Source organism: Onychostoma macrolepis, chromosome 13 (assembly GCF_012432095.1).
Source record: "Onychostoma macrolepis isolate SWU-2019 chromosome 13, ASM1243209v1, whole genome shotgun sequence".
NCBI lineage: Eukaryota > Metazoa > Chordata > Actinopteri > Cypriniformes > Cyprinidae > Onychostoma > Onychostoma macrolepis.
Window position 1 is genome coordinate 144,549 of NC_081167.1, and position 16,998 is coordinate 161,546.

General features: G+C 41.1%; 1 protein-coding gene across 4 annotated transcripts in view; it reads right to left on the reverse strand.

Moving 5' to 3' along the window:
• Positions 1-16,998, reverse strand: part of ccdc88ab (coiled-coil domain containing 88Ab) — a 53,844-nt gene that overhangs the window by 4,070 nt on the left and 32,776 nt on the right. Inside the window, exons 27-31 of one of the 4 annotated variants that reach the window (XR_009273871.1) lie at positions 16,171-16,350; positions 15,143-15,199; positions 11,016-11,203; positions 7,618-8,333; positions 7,036-7,109 (exon numbers count right to left, since the gene is read on the reverse strand). Coding sequence is in view for 3 of the 4 variants with exons in the window: in XM_058795312.1 (XP_058651295.1) it covers positions 7,596-8,333; positions 11,016-11,203; positions 15,143-15,199; positions 16,171-16,350 (1,163 nt within the window). In the remaining variant the exon portion in view is untranslated. Of the gene's footprint in view, positions 1-4,358; positions 8,334-11,015; positions 11,204-15,142; positions 15,200-16,170; positions 16,351-16,998 lie in introns of those variants that run through there. The other 3 variants (XM_058795313.1, XM_058795314.1, XM_058795312.1) reach the window with 3 other exon arrangements.

Below are 16,998 nucleotides of genomic sequence, written 5' to 3' on the forward strand. Positions count from 1 at the left end.
TGTAACGGAATCATGTAATTTAATTACTAAATAAATGTAACTGTAATCTGTTACAGTTACTGAGAAAAAATGTGTAATTAAATTACAGTTACTTATGGAAATGTTAACGATTACACAGTTACATCTGAATATTTTATCACACAGATATGTGCCAGAGTTTCAGGAGCTTATTCAATAACTGCTTTATTTGGGTTAAATGTATATGCTTTATTTTTTAAGATGAACTGTTTTTTCCAAGGCATAATTTTCTGTCATAGCTATGCAAAGATTTGAATTAATAAACAGTATCATTGCTATTAAACTATTTCTTGTTATGGTTTTAAATATGCATTTAACCTCAGAACGATCACAAAGCAAAAAGAGCTGCTAAAGTCTGGTTTTGTGGTGGCTGTGCTTTAAAATTAAATTGTTATAATCTTAATTCAAGTGATGAAGAATTTTAAAAGTCTACTGCCTGCTTTAAATGTTTGAAAATGATTAACAGTTCAAAACATTCACTAGAAATTTGGAAAAGTAATCAAATGTAATCAGTTGCATTAAAGTAATTGAAGTAGTTAAACTGCTTGTTACATTAACTTGTAATCTGTAACCTATTACATTTCCAAAGTAACCTTCCCAGCACTGAATGGAACACCCTACGGTCTCATGGACTTAATGGACACGTGCACACGGCAGCCATTGTGAGTGCACAAGACCGTAAGTGCACACACGTTTATATTAATTTTGTATAATTACACTGTAACAAGGACACCTTAAAATAAAGTGTAACCAAAACACTTCTCAGAGTATCTTTAATTCATTTGAAGATGAACCAGGTTTGGAATGACACGAGGGCGAGTAAACGAATAATCAAATGATAATTTTCAGGTGAACGATGCTGTTAATTTGCCTGATCATTTCAACTCTCACACTTCATCAGTCTCACAGATACTGCACTTTACACCACTTCATCCACACTGGTCTCCAAGTACAAGTCACTGCAGCCCAGAGACCTCCTAATGGGAGGAGCTTACAGCACGGGTAGGCGGAGACACTCAGGTTAGTGGGATTCAGTTGGGGGCGGGGTTAGAGCTAAAGCCCCACCCTTCAGTGGACTGTGAGAAAAGATGGACAGTGCTGTAGAAAAATAAAGCCAAACTGTTCCGGAAACTCACCTGAACATGTGAGCGTGATCAAAACAGTGTAAAATGACATTCTGCACATTTTAAACTTTTTTTAAAAACTCAAAAAGTGTGATTGATTCAAAAAACATCTAATCAAGCGAAAGAAAAAGAAAGAAGTTCCTTTAGCCCCTATTCTGTGTGATTTGCGGTTAAGCTGATGACAGCACTGAACACGACTGACTGTGCCACGCACATCTGTGAGGCCCCGCAAAGAACGAGACGGGGCCCCTCCCACCAGCTGATGGGAAAATGTACTGTGCACTGCTGCAACATACTGAGTGCATCTCCCCATTTACATAACTGATTTAACAGTAATGAATGTGGTGAATTATCATTGCATTGATGCACTTGATGTTATTATTGAATAACAATATATGGGCCATTCTACAGAACTGGTGTAAACTGCTGTCCCACAACCAAAAAATACTTTTAAAAAGCATTTAAGTATTCAAATCTTAGATGTTTACTAAGATCCTTCTATTATCTATTGAAACCCACAATAATATTTAAAATATCAGTAAGCTTAATATACACTGCTCAAAAAAAATAAAGGAACACTTTTTAATCAGAGTATAGCATCAGGTCAATTAAACTCGTGGGATATTGATCCGGTCAGTTAAGTAGCAGAAGGGTTGTTAATCAGTTTCAGCTGCAATTAACAACAGGTGCACTAGATGGGCAACAATGAGACGACCCCCAAAACAGGAATGGTTTTACAGGTGGAGGCCACTGACATTTTTTCCCCCACTCATCTTTTCTGACTGTTTTTCACTAGTTTTGCATTCGGCTAGGGTCAGTGTCACTACTGGTAGCATGAGTAGAAGGTCCTTAACCCATCAGCAGAACGGGACGAGCACTGCCAGAGCCCTATAAAATCACCTCCAGCAGGCCACTGGTGTCTTATTCCATAACATTTAGTTTTTATATGTGTACCACTGTTCAGAACTGTGCTAACTAACCATGTGCTGATTAGCATATTTGAGCTAGGTTCAAAAGTATTTCAATTTGTCATTACCGAAACAGCCACTATACGAAACATCTGGTGGAGTTCTGGTAGTGACATCTTTGTTTATGGGAGTTATCCCATAAAATTGTCACTACTGAAACATGTCATCATTGTTTTGCTAGTGACAAAAGGAACACATAATCCTTTATTTGGGGGAAATCAAATTTTAGTACAGTTATGCAGTTTTTTTAGTATGTTTTAGTAGTGTTTTAGTATGAAAGTTAAAATTCTGTAATGTGATGTGGTCGCTACCAAAGTATTACTGTTACTGATGTTTTGTCAAAAATAAAGTATACTGAATTATCAAGTAAAGCCCTATTCGGACGGGACTAGTTTTACCTCTGTAATAATTCCAGAGCTGCTTTTCGGCAAACTGAGAAAACTAATCCCGTCCGAATATGAATGTCAGCGATTGCTGAAGATTATTTTTTCTCAAAGCGTTTCCTTGAGTGTTTTGGCCAACATGAACTACCATGTGCTCTTACTTCTTTTTGATATGTTTGCCTCCCGGCAAAGAAATGAGAAAAATAACAATAATGAAATCAAGAGGCAGATCACGGAAACCGTTAAGACTGGCTATTGTAATATCAGCGTCAGGTAAGATTAACGTTACTCATCTTCAATTCTGCACTTAATTACATGTACTTTATGAAAATTAAACATGGTTTTACTGCAAAAAATAAATAAATAATATAGTTAAACTAAAGTGACCACACATTAACCACCCTGCTGAAAAAAACAATAGAACCCTGCCCAAAACACGATAGAAAATGTAATGGTTGTAATGGTTTTAATGGAAACTATAACGGTGTCTGCTGGTATGTGATGGATTCTATTGGTGGGATGTTAAATCCTATGGAAAATGCCCAAAACACACTACAAAAAGGAATTTTGTAATGGTTTTACTGGAAAAAGCTAATGGTTTATAATGGTATTTTAATGGAAACCACTGGAATTTCTGTGATGGCTTCTATTGTTTTTTTTTTTAGCAGGGCATGGTTTTGCTATACTAGCCATTTAGCTTCACCATGGTATTTGTAAAACTGTGGTTATACTATGGTAATCAATCATGATCTCTGCAGTGCCCAGATGCCCAAAGCAGACCCTCCCACCTCTGTAATAAACACGGAGATGTTAGTCCCGTCTGAACGAATCAAAACTCAAATGTAGCTTAGAAAACTAGACCCGTCCGAATAGTGCTAAAGATGCTATGATAGTTTTTGGTTCAGTGCATATTCAAACTAATGAATCCTTAACTTTGAAATCAATATGATCAACTTTATGCCTTTTACAAAGAAGGACTGGATTCAAAATAGAACAAATCTCATAAATCACACTCGAATATTGTTAAAATTGTAATTGTTATTGATTTACCTCTAAAAACATTTTAATAAAATAGCAAAAAATATATTTACGAGGAAAATGTAAACAAAATCCTAATAGGTCAATATAGCCCTTCTTAATAAATGATATATTACTGTGTTTCGGTAGTGACACATTTGGGAGAGGAAAAATATTCCAAAACTTTCTGAAAATATATTATGAGAATTAACTGCACAATTACCAGAAATGTGTAACTTAGATATTAGACAATTTGCATACATACCCAATTTGTGGAAAAATCTTTTTTTTTCAAGATGTTTCCAACTCTGACTTTGATCTAATTCTGTAGAATTGCCCGTAGACTATATAATGTGCGTATTTGCTGAGCTGGGTAGATTACTTACAATTACTTTTGACCTAACTCGTTTATCAAACTTAAGTAGGGCAATCTTGTACCATATTGATATGAAAATACAAAGTAAGAAAATACATACCATTTGTCGTAATAACATGAAGTGCATTAAACATTATATCACGTCAAGGTTTCCCAAACTTTTCCCAAAAAAGTCAAAATAAGTTTAAAAGTTTGAAAAAAAGAGACATTAAGTCCCCCCCACCCCAAATTCCACTGCCACGTCTTGTGTGTTTCAAAGCAAAGCACGTTCTGTGTGATTTGTGAACGCCTTGTCCTGCACGCCACTGACCGCACATATTTGTTATATTTGTGTGAAAATGTTTTCTTCAGAATATCATTTCTAAAATATTTCGAACAGGTTCTCAAAGGACAATGGGAACCCTGAATGATATGGAAAAAATTCCAGAAGTAGCACATCCATTATCAGTCTTTCCTTTTCATATTGGCTTTTTATTTAATGTGATGTAAAGAAAATAACTTCTGAATTGTTTTGTTTGGTTCATTTGGTCTCTGGACAGATTCATACAAAAATACATTTCAATTTCATTTCCATAGAACGCATTCAAACAGCTGGCGTAAGATTTTTAAAATGTTTTTGCTTGAGAAGTCTCTACTGCTCACAAGGCTGCATTTATTTGATTGAAAACAAGTAAAAACAGTAGTATTATTACAATTTAAAACAGCTGTTTTCTGTGTGAATTTGTGTTAAACTATAATATATTTCTGTGATGCGCAGCTGTATTTTCAGCATCATTACTGCAGTCTTCAGCGTCACATGATCTTCAGAAATCATTCTAATATGCTGATTTGCTGCTCAACAAACATTTCTGATTATTATTAATGTTGAAAACAGTCGTGCTGCACAATATTTTTGTGGAAACTGTGATAAATTAGATTGTTCTGGATTTACAGATGAATAGAAAGTTCAAAAGAACAGCATTTATTTGAAACAGAACTCTACCGTAACATTATAAATGTCTTTAATGCAGTTTTCGATTAATTTAATGCAGCCTTGATGAATAAAAATATTAAAATAACAAAAAAATGTTTTTATGTGGCTGAGGGGAAAAAAAACAAACATTAATTTCTGGGTTTAATATTTTTGCCTAATGTCATAAATGAACCTAAATAACAAAAATATTTAATGCAATTAGTTGCTTTTTTTTCCACTTCATAAATTGGTTCAGCTAATGTTTCCTGTTACAGTACACGATCACGGTTGTTCAGCTGCGCGATGGAGAGCGCGGTGACAGATCGGTATTTGATTGGTCCTGTCATGATGCTTTTCCATCGGGAGCTGGAGCTGGAGCTGGAGCTGGAGCCGGTGCTCGGCCCAGAGTGGCACTCGTGTTTCCACCGGCAGAGAACACAGTCACCAACCTGTGGCCGCAATCGCTTATCTTTCGTCTCTTCTGCGGACATTTAATTGTTGTTGTTAATGTTGTTAATTTACCTGAACTCAGACGGCCTTTCAAACTGTGGTCTGTAGTGGAAGTGCCGCTTACTGGCATCTAGGTTCCCTGGTTTTACAGGATTTTTTAGAGTGGAAAAGCACAGCCTGGTTAATAGTAGGGCTCCGGCTCTGGCTCCGGCTCCGGCCCCGGCCCCGGCGGAAAAGCAGTATCAGTAATGCAGTCAGGTGAGAACCAAAACAACTATGAATACTTGCGATAGCAGACTGATTCTCATAAAAACAATATTGATATCAAATGTTTTAACTAGAAATTTTATTACATATTAATCGTGAACATGAATGCGCAAAATAAAGTGAGGAAAAATGAACAGATCACTCTCATTCAAACAGAGAGAGAAGATATTAACTGAGACAGAAACACCAAACAAACTACTGTATATAAAAAAACCTCTAAATATGACAAACAATGTAATGGGATTATGTGAATATTGTTTTAACATTTTATGGTCCTAGGCCTTCCACAGACAATATAAATACAGATAAATACATTTAGAGCACTTAGTGATTGCTATCGGGATGTGAAGAGACTTTCAACCAGCGTAACAAAACATGCTTCTGAACCAAATCACCTGCCCTGCCTTTCATTTGGAGATTCGATGTGAAAATATTTCTGATGATGCTGTTTAATGGAGTCATGACATGAGAAATCAAATTTGCCTCGATCTTTTGACACAGAAGGGGTCTTTGTACGCTTAATTCATCCTGCAAGTTTCATAGCTTAAAATGTCCTCATCATCAGTAAATATCATTTATGTAATAACCTTCAGAAAACGGCTAGTTTTGGATCCGAGGGGCAAGTGATGTCATCTAGCACGAGTCGTTTGCATAAACTCCACCTCCTGAGTGACACGTCGACATAGGCCCCGCCCACCGGCGTTCCCTCGCTAACGGCTGACTCTTGATCACACTGAATGCGTCAAAAGTTAATAGAAATGACAATCACTGCCTCTATCTTAACACTGGATACAGTTCTCTTTCTGACAGTCCAGCGCTCGAGTCTGTCATCAGGACAGATGCAGTGAGGGAACGTTTGCTTTAAGCAGCTCGTTCACGTCTTTGTACAGATATCAGAAGGAACCCAGTGTAAGGATCAAGTGGATAGTTTATTTTTAATGCATCCTGGATCGTTTCTGAAGATTGATCTGAGCGTTTTGTTTTGTGAACGAGGCGCAGTGTCCTGGAGAGTCACAAAGAAACATTTGTTGAACGAAGAAGCGGAACTAGATTGCAGATGATTTCATAATGCTTTGTCTGGAAATGACCTCTTTATTTTGATCATGTTGTCAAAACACTCATAATAGCGAGGGGGCGTTGATACTGTTTCCTATGCAGTGATGTTAGCCAATCATAACAGCGGCTGATTACTGATGAGCCTAAAAGGACCCGCCCCCTAGAACAGGCTGTTTTAGAGAGAGGGTCAGAATGAGGGTTGAAAATAATCATTTGTGCAAAAAACTATTAATGTTGTAAGTAAACCTCAAGGAACATTAAAATAATAAAAAAATCCATGTCATGACCCCTTTAATGCTGGGTATGGATTACTGTGATTCTGATCAGTGAGGAACGCATCAGCTCCCTGTACTCTGGGCTGGAGGCGGACAAAGAGGAGTTCTCGAGGGTTCAAGAGTTTGCTGAGGAGGATCGTGACACTCACCGTGTGAATTCAGGACAAACTCTGAGCTCCACCTCTGCTCTTAGACTTCCTGTTTTCCTGTAACACTTCCACATCTGCAGAACGAAAGCAAGCCACACTTCAACGGCACATTACAGAAGAATCAATGTCCTGAAGGACGTTACGTGGATACACAGCATGCATCGAACACGATCGGCGCTGAATCAGCAGTTTGACCTGCAGAGAACGGTGTGTTCGTACAGTCTCCCTGGAGGTCCGGCCCCACGCGTGACGCTACGGCTCACACCACACGCCAACACAACCCACACCAGAATGGAGCGTGGAGGGTAAAGCCATGCACACAAACACCATCGGGAACACAGCCACACCGTGTCATTTAAATAAAACAATCAGAGGAGCATCATGGGACTTGTTCTACAAGCCTCATTTTCATAAATATGAAAGTGGATCAGCGGTTACACACACAACAGACAGCATCAGTTAATATAACAGTGATGGAGGTTCAGTCCAACAGAAGAATAACATGAGTGTCGCTACAAAGACATAACACAGAGCAGACTCATGCAGGCAGGGGTCAGGGGTCACACGCAGCCGTACTCGTACCACAGCGACTGGCCGTCCTCCGAGGGGAAGCCGGCCTCGGCCTCGGGCTCGGGCTCGGGCTCGGCGGGCTGCTCGTCTGAGCGCTTGGCATTATGGGGAGGGCCGCTAATGCTACTAACGAGAGACGTGTTGAGTGACAGGATGGCCTGGTTTCTAGCGCCGCCCGTCACCGCTGGCTCGCTAAAGATGGAGTCCAGAAAGATGGAGTCTACGGTGAAGGAGGGACCTAGAAAGGCCTGCAGGCTGGACGGCTCGGGCTCCTCTACGCGGCAGGGCATGCTAGCGGACTTGGGCAGGGCTGGGTCACTGTACTCACTCTGGGAGCGGACGGGCGCGGGGTCCACCAGCACGGGCTGCCGGCTGTCCTTGGAGAGCAGCTCGTGGATACTGGTGCGGCGGACGGAGCCCTCGGCGGTGGAGATGACGCTGCTGGCGCGGGGCAGGCCGGCGGCCGAGTCCAGCCGCTCCGACAGCGACGCTGACGAGGCTTTGCTCTGCGCTGACAGGCCGGCTCGGGGCGGCGCAGAGCCCTTGGAGCGCGTGCTCTCGGCCTTGCGCAGGCTGGGGCGGCCCGGCTGACCGGCTCGAGCGCCGCTGGAGTCCGCCGCAGAGGCCTTGCCGCTGGCCGAGCGCAGGATGCCTCGGCTCTTCACACGCTCTCTGGACGCCTGCGGCGCGGCTCCGGTCACACCAGACGACTGCGCTGAGAGAGCGGCCTGCGCAGGGAGGAGAAAACACTCTTACACACTGCACTGAGCACAAGCATAGCAAACAGAACATTGCGTGGATCAGGGGCATGCGCCACACACAATTTCTTTTAAAGGTATTTGCTTTACATGCTCTTTTGTAGTTACTTTAGTTACTTTGTATTTTTTCAAATTACCCAATATGTCCAAAAATGTTATTTTTCACACACACACACACAAAAACAAACATGTTGTTGCAACATTTTACAAAAATCAAGATTGAATAGATTTGGTCAAAATCCCATGTTATTAAAGATGAAGTGCTATGCAAGCTATTTAAGACAATATGGGCTGATTAGATGGCAATGCTGACCTAAAATACAAAATGTTTGCTTACTCTCTTCAGCGTTCCCACATCTCTGACCCCAAATACATCAAATATTACCATTTTTAGACATGTAAAGAGTCAAGTAAAGAGTAAAGAAAATACTATATAAAACTTATTGAAACAACAGTTCTTTATTTACCCTTGTAAGATCTATTTTGATCTCAAAAAAGTGAGTTGTCACTGAACGGTGAGGAGATTGCATCTATGACAACTGTCTGTTTACATGTGTAAGCCGTGCTGGCAGTTCATTAAGCCCTCGTCTAGTGATTCCAAAGCTCCAAATATTTATTAAACATCTGAAATTATCTTTATTTGTAACTTTACTCACTCCCATGTCATCCAAGATGTTCATGTCTTTTTTCAGTCACAAACAAATTAAGTTTTTGGAGGAAAACATTCCAGGATTTTTCTCCATATAGTGGACTTCAATGGTGGCCAATGATTTAAAGGTAAAAAATGCAGTTTCAATGCAGCTTCAAAGGGCCATACACGATCTCACCCGAAGAATAAGGGTCTTATCTAGCGAACAGATTGGTCATTTTCTGAAAAAATGTATATTTATCCACTTTTTAACCACAAATGCTGGGCTTGCTCTAGCTCTGCGATGCGTGTCTTCACACATCACGTAATCCTGTTGGAAAGGTCACACGCGGTTAGTTCTTCATCTTTGTACTTCGTTTAAAAACTCATCTCATTTTCTCCTCCAACTTTAAAATCATCCAACATCATTGTTTTACCTTTTTCTGTAAAGGGCATTTGTTCATTTTGTAAACACTGGGTCGATACTTCCGCCTGCATCACGAGTGATCTTTCCAATATCACCTAATAAAGACACGACTCTTGGTCTCAGTCCGCTTCCAAACAAACTCTGGTGAGGTTCGAATGGAATATGAACACAACACGGACCAAATGCTTCCAAACTAAAAAAAAAGGATGTGATGACAAGATGCGATGATATGCAACATGATTTGATGACGCGGAACGAGCTGTGTATCTAAAACAAAATGAGCAGAGGGCAAACGTGGAGCAACAAGGAGGTAAAGTGCCTTTTATGAGCTCTTTGTGAGTTCACACAAAATAAAATCATGTACACGCAACAATGAGCGCACTTAGTCCAGCAGATGGCATTAGGTGTATTCTACTTAAAACACACCTATTGTTTGGGGTGTTCGGCAAGTTCCGTCACAAAATATACGTCATTCAACCCAAGGTTGTGAACGTATGACTATGCCTTTAGGTTCGCTGTCAAAAATGCCAGTGTGAATGCTAAGCGGACCAGGACCAAATGTATCATTTTTTTAATTAACATAATTAAAAATAATGTCTTTCATATTAAACCTCATTTAAATGCTCATTTTTATGAGCCCAAATATTCGAATGCAAAATTTATGGAAAATGCCCATCACGACATTTTACCCTTTCGTTTGAGTAAAACTAGCTTCTTATCACATACACACAGAACTGTAAATGTATGCGTGGCAACTCGTCAAAATAAGAGTTTGGTTTAACTTGAAGACATTGTGGCAGAAATATATTACTATAATTCAGGAGAATGTAATACTACTACTACTACTACTACTATTGTTGAAAAATGAATAAAACTTAATTACAGGAATAATTACACAATATTTCTTCCATGTTTTAATTTGACTAGTAAATAATTTATTGGCCAAAAAATAACATTTGTTTAATTTTCATGTTTTATGCCTTCATTTGATAACCAGAAAAAATATATAAATGCACAACACAGAATTTCATCAGGCTATTGTAAGAATAATTTAAAAAAAGGTTTTATACATTCAAATAATTAGACATGTTAAAACAGACTTTGGTAACAAACATAAGGAGTGAAAAAATATTTATTAAACTTTTAATAAACTGATGTTAAATTTTTAATTAAAATTATGAAACATATAGTAGACATGCTTTTTAATTAATAAAAATCAATTGAACTATTAAAAATGAGTCCAGAAAAATTTAAACGAATTTGGGAAAAAATAAAACGGATTTCATAGGGCCCTACGAGACTAGTGTTTGACGAGTTCATCTGCCCATTCAGTCCTACTAAATAAAGGTAAACGAACTCGGCTCGCTGTCCTGGAAGGAGACTCGAACCCCAGTAAGAACCCCACTGTGATTGTATGGTGTGAAGGAGGGATGAAAGAAAGAGAGGAGGAGAAAGAGGGAGGTGGAGGGATGCCGGAAGAACTGTCACTGGGACAGCACACTGACTGCTGCTTATATACACTGGTAATGATGATTGACAGGACTGAGTGATTGGGCTCTTGGTTAACTTCATGAAGAGGTGTGTATGTGTGCATCACCTCTGCTGGCTCTGTGCTCTCCTCCAGGAACTGCTGCAGGGAAACCATCTCGCTCCCTGCAGATTTGGCCCTGCGTTTGCCATCCAGAGCGCTGTGCTGCGCCGAGGTCTGCCTCGCGGGACTGTCCAGACTCACACTGACGTCACTGCTCTCGCTATGAGGCCGACTCGCGCTGCCGTTCATCACACCTGAGAGACACACACCAGCAAAAACCCTCCTCAGTCCTGACTGCATCTCTGCATTTAAACATCACTGCTCTCTATGAATATTCCTGCACATTTGAAAAAACCAAAACAAACCGCCCTGTCCAAAAACAAACTATTAGAATCAGAATCAGAATCAGAATGAGCTTTATTGGCCAGGTATGTTTACACATACGAGGAATTTGATATAGTGACAGAAGCTCCACAGTGCAACAGAAAGACAGCAACAGGACAGGACACAGATAATAAAAGAATAATATACAATATACAAATAGGCAATGTACAAAATGCCTATTTGACAATTATGTGTGTACAGGTCTGATATGTGCAAATTTGAAATGAAAAAGTAAGTATGTGTGGTGAATAAATAATGTATAATAGTGTTGTGTGTTCCACGTTTAATGTCCAGTGTTCATGAGATGGATTGAGGGAAGAAACTGTCCCTGTGCTGGTCGTTCTGGTGCTCAGAGCTCCTGTGGCAGGTTGAACTTCCTCAGCTGGTGAAGGAAGTACAACCTCTGCTGGGCCTTTTTCACAATGGACTCAATATGACTGTCCCACTTCAGGTCCTGAGAGATGGTGGTGCCCAGGAACCTGAATGACTCCACTGCAGCCACAGTGCTGTTCATGATGGTGAGTGGGGGGAGAGCAGGGGGTTTCTCCTGAAGTCCACGATCATCTCCACTGTTTTGAGCGTGTTGAGCTCCAGGTTGTTAAGACTGCACCAGACAGCCAGCTCTTTAACCTCCTGTCTTGTAGGCAGACTCGTCACTGTCCTGAATGAGGCCGATCAGTGTGGTGTCGTCTGCAAACTTCAGGAGCTTGACAGAGGAGTCTTTAGATGTGCAGTTGTTGGAGTAGAGGGAGAAGAGCAGCGGGGAGAGAACAGAGCCCTGAGGAGCTCCAGTGCTGAATGTGTATTTTCCCAGCCTCACTAGCTGCTGTCTGTCTGTCAGGAAGCTGGTGATCCACTGACAGACGGAGGTGGGGACGGAGAGCTGAGTTAGTTTATTCTGAAGGGTGTCCGGGATGATGGTGTTAAAGGCGGAGCTGAAGTCTGACTGCATCATCCACAGACCTGTTTGCTCTGTAGGCAAACTGCAGAGGGTCCAGTAAGGGTCTAGTGGAGGCCTTCAGATAAGCCAAAACCAGTCTTTCAAATGACTTCATGACCACAGACGTTAGAGCCACAGGTCTGTAGTCAAGTCAAGTCCTGTTATCTTGGGTTTCTTTGGGACGGGGATGATGGTGGAGCGTCTGAAGCATGAAGGGACTTCGCACAGCTTCAGTGATCTGTTGAAGATCTGTGTGAAGATGGGGGTCAGCTGGTCAGCACAGGTTTTTAGGCAGGTTAGTGACACACCGTCTGGGCCTGGTGCTTTCCTTCTCTTGTTCTTTCTGAAGACCTGGCGCACGTCATCTTCACTGATCTGAATTGCAGGTGTGGGGGAGAGGGGGGTTGCTGGAGGTGTGAAAGGTTGTGTGGAGAGGTGTTCAGGGCGGGTGTGGGGTGTTTTTTCAAACCTGCAGCAGAACTCATTCAGATCGTCTGCCAGTTGTTGATTCTCCAGAGTGCTGGGGGATGGTGTCTTGTAGTTGGTGATGTCTTTCATACCTTTCCACACTGATGCAGAATCACTGGAAGAGAACTGAATTTTTTCAGAATAATTCCTCTTTGCCGCTCTGATCTCCTTTTCCAGTGTGTATTTGGCCTGTTTATACAAGACTCTGTCCCCATTCCTGCGAGCATCTTCTTTGGCCTGACGGAGCTGTCTGAGTTTTGCAGTGAACCATGGTTTGTCGTTGTTGTAAGTTAGATGAGTCTTGGTAGTAATGCACACATCCTCACAGAAACTGATATAAGATGTTACAGTCTCTGTGAGCTCGTCCAGATCGGTGGCAGCAGCTTCAAAAGCACTCCAATCAGTGAGGTGGAAGCAGGCTTGTAAAACCTGCTCTGTTTCATTAGTCCATCTTTTAACAGTTCTTAATACAGGTTTAGCAGATTTAAGTTTCTGCCTGTAGGACGGTATAAGATGAACCAAACAGTGATCAGAGAGTCCTAAAGCTGCTCGTGGGACAGAGTGATATGCATCTTTTATTGCTGTGTAACAGTGATCCAGTATATTACTGTCTCTGGTGGGGCATGTGATGTGCTGTCTGTATTTTGGCAGTTCACGGGAGAGATTTGCTTTGTTAAAGTCCCCTAGAATGATTAAAACAGAGCCCGGGTGTTGTTGTTCTGTGTCTGTGATCTGATCAGCGAGCTTCTGTAAAGCTGAGCTCACCTGCGCTTGCGGAGGAATGTAGACACTCATGAGAATGAACGAGCAGAACGGCTTACAGTTAATGAAGAGAGCTTCTAGATCTGAACAGCACATCTTCTTTAACAGTTACATCTGTACACCACCTCTCATTGATGAAGAAGCACGTCCCGCCGCCGTGTGATTTCCCCGTTGATTCTGCGTCGTGATCTGCTCTGATCAGCTAGAAGGTAGGCAGATGAAGCGCGCTGTCTGGAATGGCGTCGTTCAGCCAGGTTTCTGTGAAACAGAGTAGCAGAGTTTGAAAAATCCCTGTTTGTCCGGGAAAGCAGAAGGAGTTTGTCCGTTTTGTTGGGTAGAGAGCGGAGATTCGCCAGATGGATGCAAGGCAATGCTGTTCTAAATCCGCACTGTCTGAGCTTCACGAGTGCACCAGCTCGCTTCCCCCGTCTGCGCGTCCTGAAGCGTTTGACCAGAGCTACGGCTCCGCCAACTACAATGTCCAGCAAAACGTCCGAATAATCAAAAACCGGTAAGAGAGTTTGTGGTGTGTTCTGCCGAATGTTCAGCAGGTCATCACTGGTAAAACTGATCGTGTTTGAGGAACAAAAAAACAGGAGAAACAAAAAAACAGTACAAACACTGAGGAGCAAAGCACTGTAGCTGCCATCTGCGGCGCCATCTTTGTTACACACACTTCATTACCCACACTTGCGGTCTTTGCACTTGACTACTTCAACACTTCATTTTTATTTTCAATACTTTGCATTTTAAAATAAAATTCTAAATGTCTGTTCTATAACAGATGACAATTTAATTTGTGGTGCTTTGATAAAAAGCATTTGCAAATGTTGTACAAAATAAATATACTCATCTTTGCATCAATAAACTAATTATTATTAATATTTAACTTACGTTGGAAAGGTTTCTGTGACCTCTCGCGACATCTCACAAAGTCTCACGATTTATTTCCACAACATGGTGCATGATGGGATACACTGATCCGGAGCGGTACTGGAGATAGTGTGGGTTTAGTGTGCGTTAAGGGCACTGCGCTTTGGCGTTTTTAAGACCTGGGACAGTTTTGTGCACGTATTCCTGTCTCGTGGATGCGGCCGAGACCGCAAGGCTGGGTATTTGGACAGGGCATATGTAATTTTAATTGCACATCATAATATGAATAACAAATCAGTGACTCAGTGAATCTGAATGATTTACTCATTGACTGACTCACTATTACATAAAAGCAAGTTTGAGCAATTTTTCAACTGACTCCTTAAACAGAACGGGTGCGTAAGTGTTTGTGAATCAGACATCACAGCTGTTCTTGTGTGCAGGAAACACTGGTGCATAATCTAATGATATCTGATCAAACACATGGATGTGTACACAGCTTCCCAATCATTGCCAACAGTGACTAGAGTGCAAAGTTTTAGTGCACATTTTTTTCATTAACATTTTAACTGAAAGCAGGGTCACAATGAAGATTTAGTCCGTGTAATGAATTCATAAGAGACTGTACACGGCGTTAACTAGACAGCCGTCTGCATGATGCAACATGAAGAGCTGGAGCGGGATGAGTCGGAGCAGCAGGAGATGACCTCACGCCGGGTCAACAGATGGAGCGGACAGACGTTGGTGCCAGAGACCAGTCACTCACCCTGAGCTCGCTCCTCCGACGACAGCTGCATGACGTCTTCGCTGGACACGGCTGCACCTGCAACACACACACACGACAAACACCAACACTCACTTCTGTTTTCTCTAGGCCTGTGACGGTACACATATTTCGGTTCAGTGCGCACGTGTACCGAACAAATCATTCCATTTTCTCAGGAAATTCAGACAATAAATGCCGTTTTGATGCTCTTTGTTGCGGCGCGACAGATCGCTGTGCAAACGCCTCAGTTCTGACGGCAGTGCAATTATCCCTTCATCTTTACTACTAGTTTTAACGTGAAATAAACATGAATGAACAAATCATACCTCACGTAACCGCTCAATCAGTGTTTCAATGCATCATTAAAACGGCTTGTAAACAAAACGTCACGCAGCATTTCATTTACCTCAGGCAAGTCATCAGTGTCCACAGCTCGTTATTAGCTAGAGAAATGAAGTCTAGAGAAGAGCATTTCACAAAATATTAGACTATATACTCATTATATTTTACTTTACCTGTTAGTGATGTTTAAATTATTTAATGTATGTTTAAATAAATTTTTTATGAAACAAGTTATGACAGCCACTGTGTAAATGATTATATTTCAACAACAAATAGAAACTGTATAATTAAGAAGTTGGTTTAAAAACTACATGTGCAATTTACATGTTTGCATAATTTTTTTTTATTTAAATGTTGATTAACATACTTAAAAATGAATGGTAATTAAATTTAAGTGTGTGCTCTGTTGTTAATTGTAACCTTATAGTAATGTAAGAGGGCTCTCTATAGTTTAGAGCAGAAGCTGAGGTAGATTTTTATCCCCAAGAAAATTTTAATTATAATTGAATTTATTTAAAGAAAAAGCAATTTGTTCAGTAAACCACTGTTTAATTAAAAAAAAAAAAACGAACTGCACACCGAACAGTGACGTCAAAACCGAGGTACGAACTGAATCGTCATGTTTGTGTAGCGTTACAGGCCTAATTTGGTGGAGTGTGCCCCTGTGTCCAGCAGTAAACACAGACCTGTATCGGAGCGGAGGCGAGCGCTGCGGCCGCGGGTCAGGCTCAGCCCGGCGTAGTCCATGGATCCAAACTCCTTCCCATGCTGAGCGCCGATGGCCTCGTCTGGAGCTTCTAGATGATCCGTGCTGCTGGACCACTGACCCTCGGACACAGCCATCGTCTGCAGCAGGTCGTTCATGGCTGAGACACACACACACACACACACTGCATTAACACGCTGAAGGCATGTGGTCAACATGAGTGAACACAGGAGACAAGAAAGAGATGAAGGACAGCCAGGCTGAATGCAAGTGATTAGTGGAGCGATGATGCAGGACACACAAAAGACATTCACACAAGCTCACGATTCACTGATGATACTATTAAAGCTGCTTAAGGTCTGTGGAGACACGCTCAGATCCGACTCTGTTTCTAACACACTAATACTGGAAGTCTAGCACGCAGTGTGCAGTTCAATAGTGTGTTAGCAGGGCACTAGTGTTAAGTACCCTAAACTAAGTCTTCACTGTGTGGACAGTTGCTACTCTCTTAAAAACAAACAACAGTACATATCGAAACATTTGTGTTTTATTTTATTTTCACCCTAATGAAAACAGTCTAGGATGTGGGGCACGCAACTGATCTGAATTTGATCTGAAAAAAGTAATATATTTAAAATACATTCAGTTCATACCAAGTATAGTTCAAATCTATTAACATATTTACTGACATATCACTCGAGACTTACTGCCATTCATTTTTTAAATTAAACTTTGTTTGGAGTACTACTTGTGCGCAATGCACATTTCTTAATATTAAGTTGTACTTTCAAACGATTAATCGCATCTA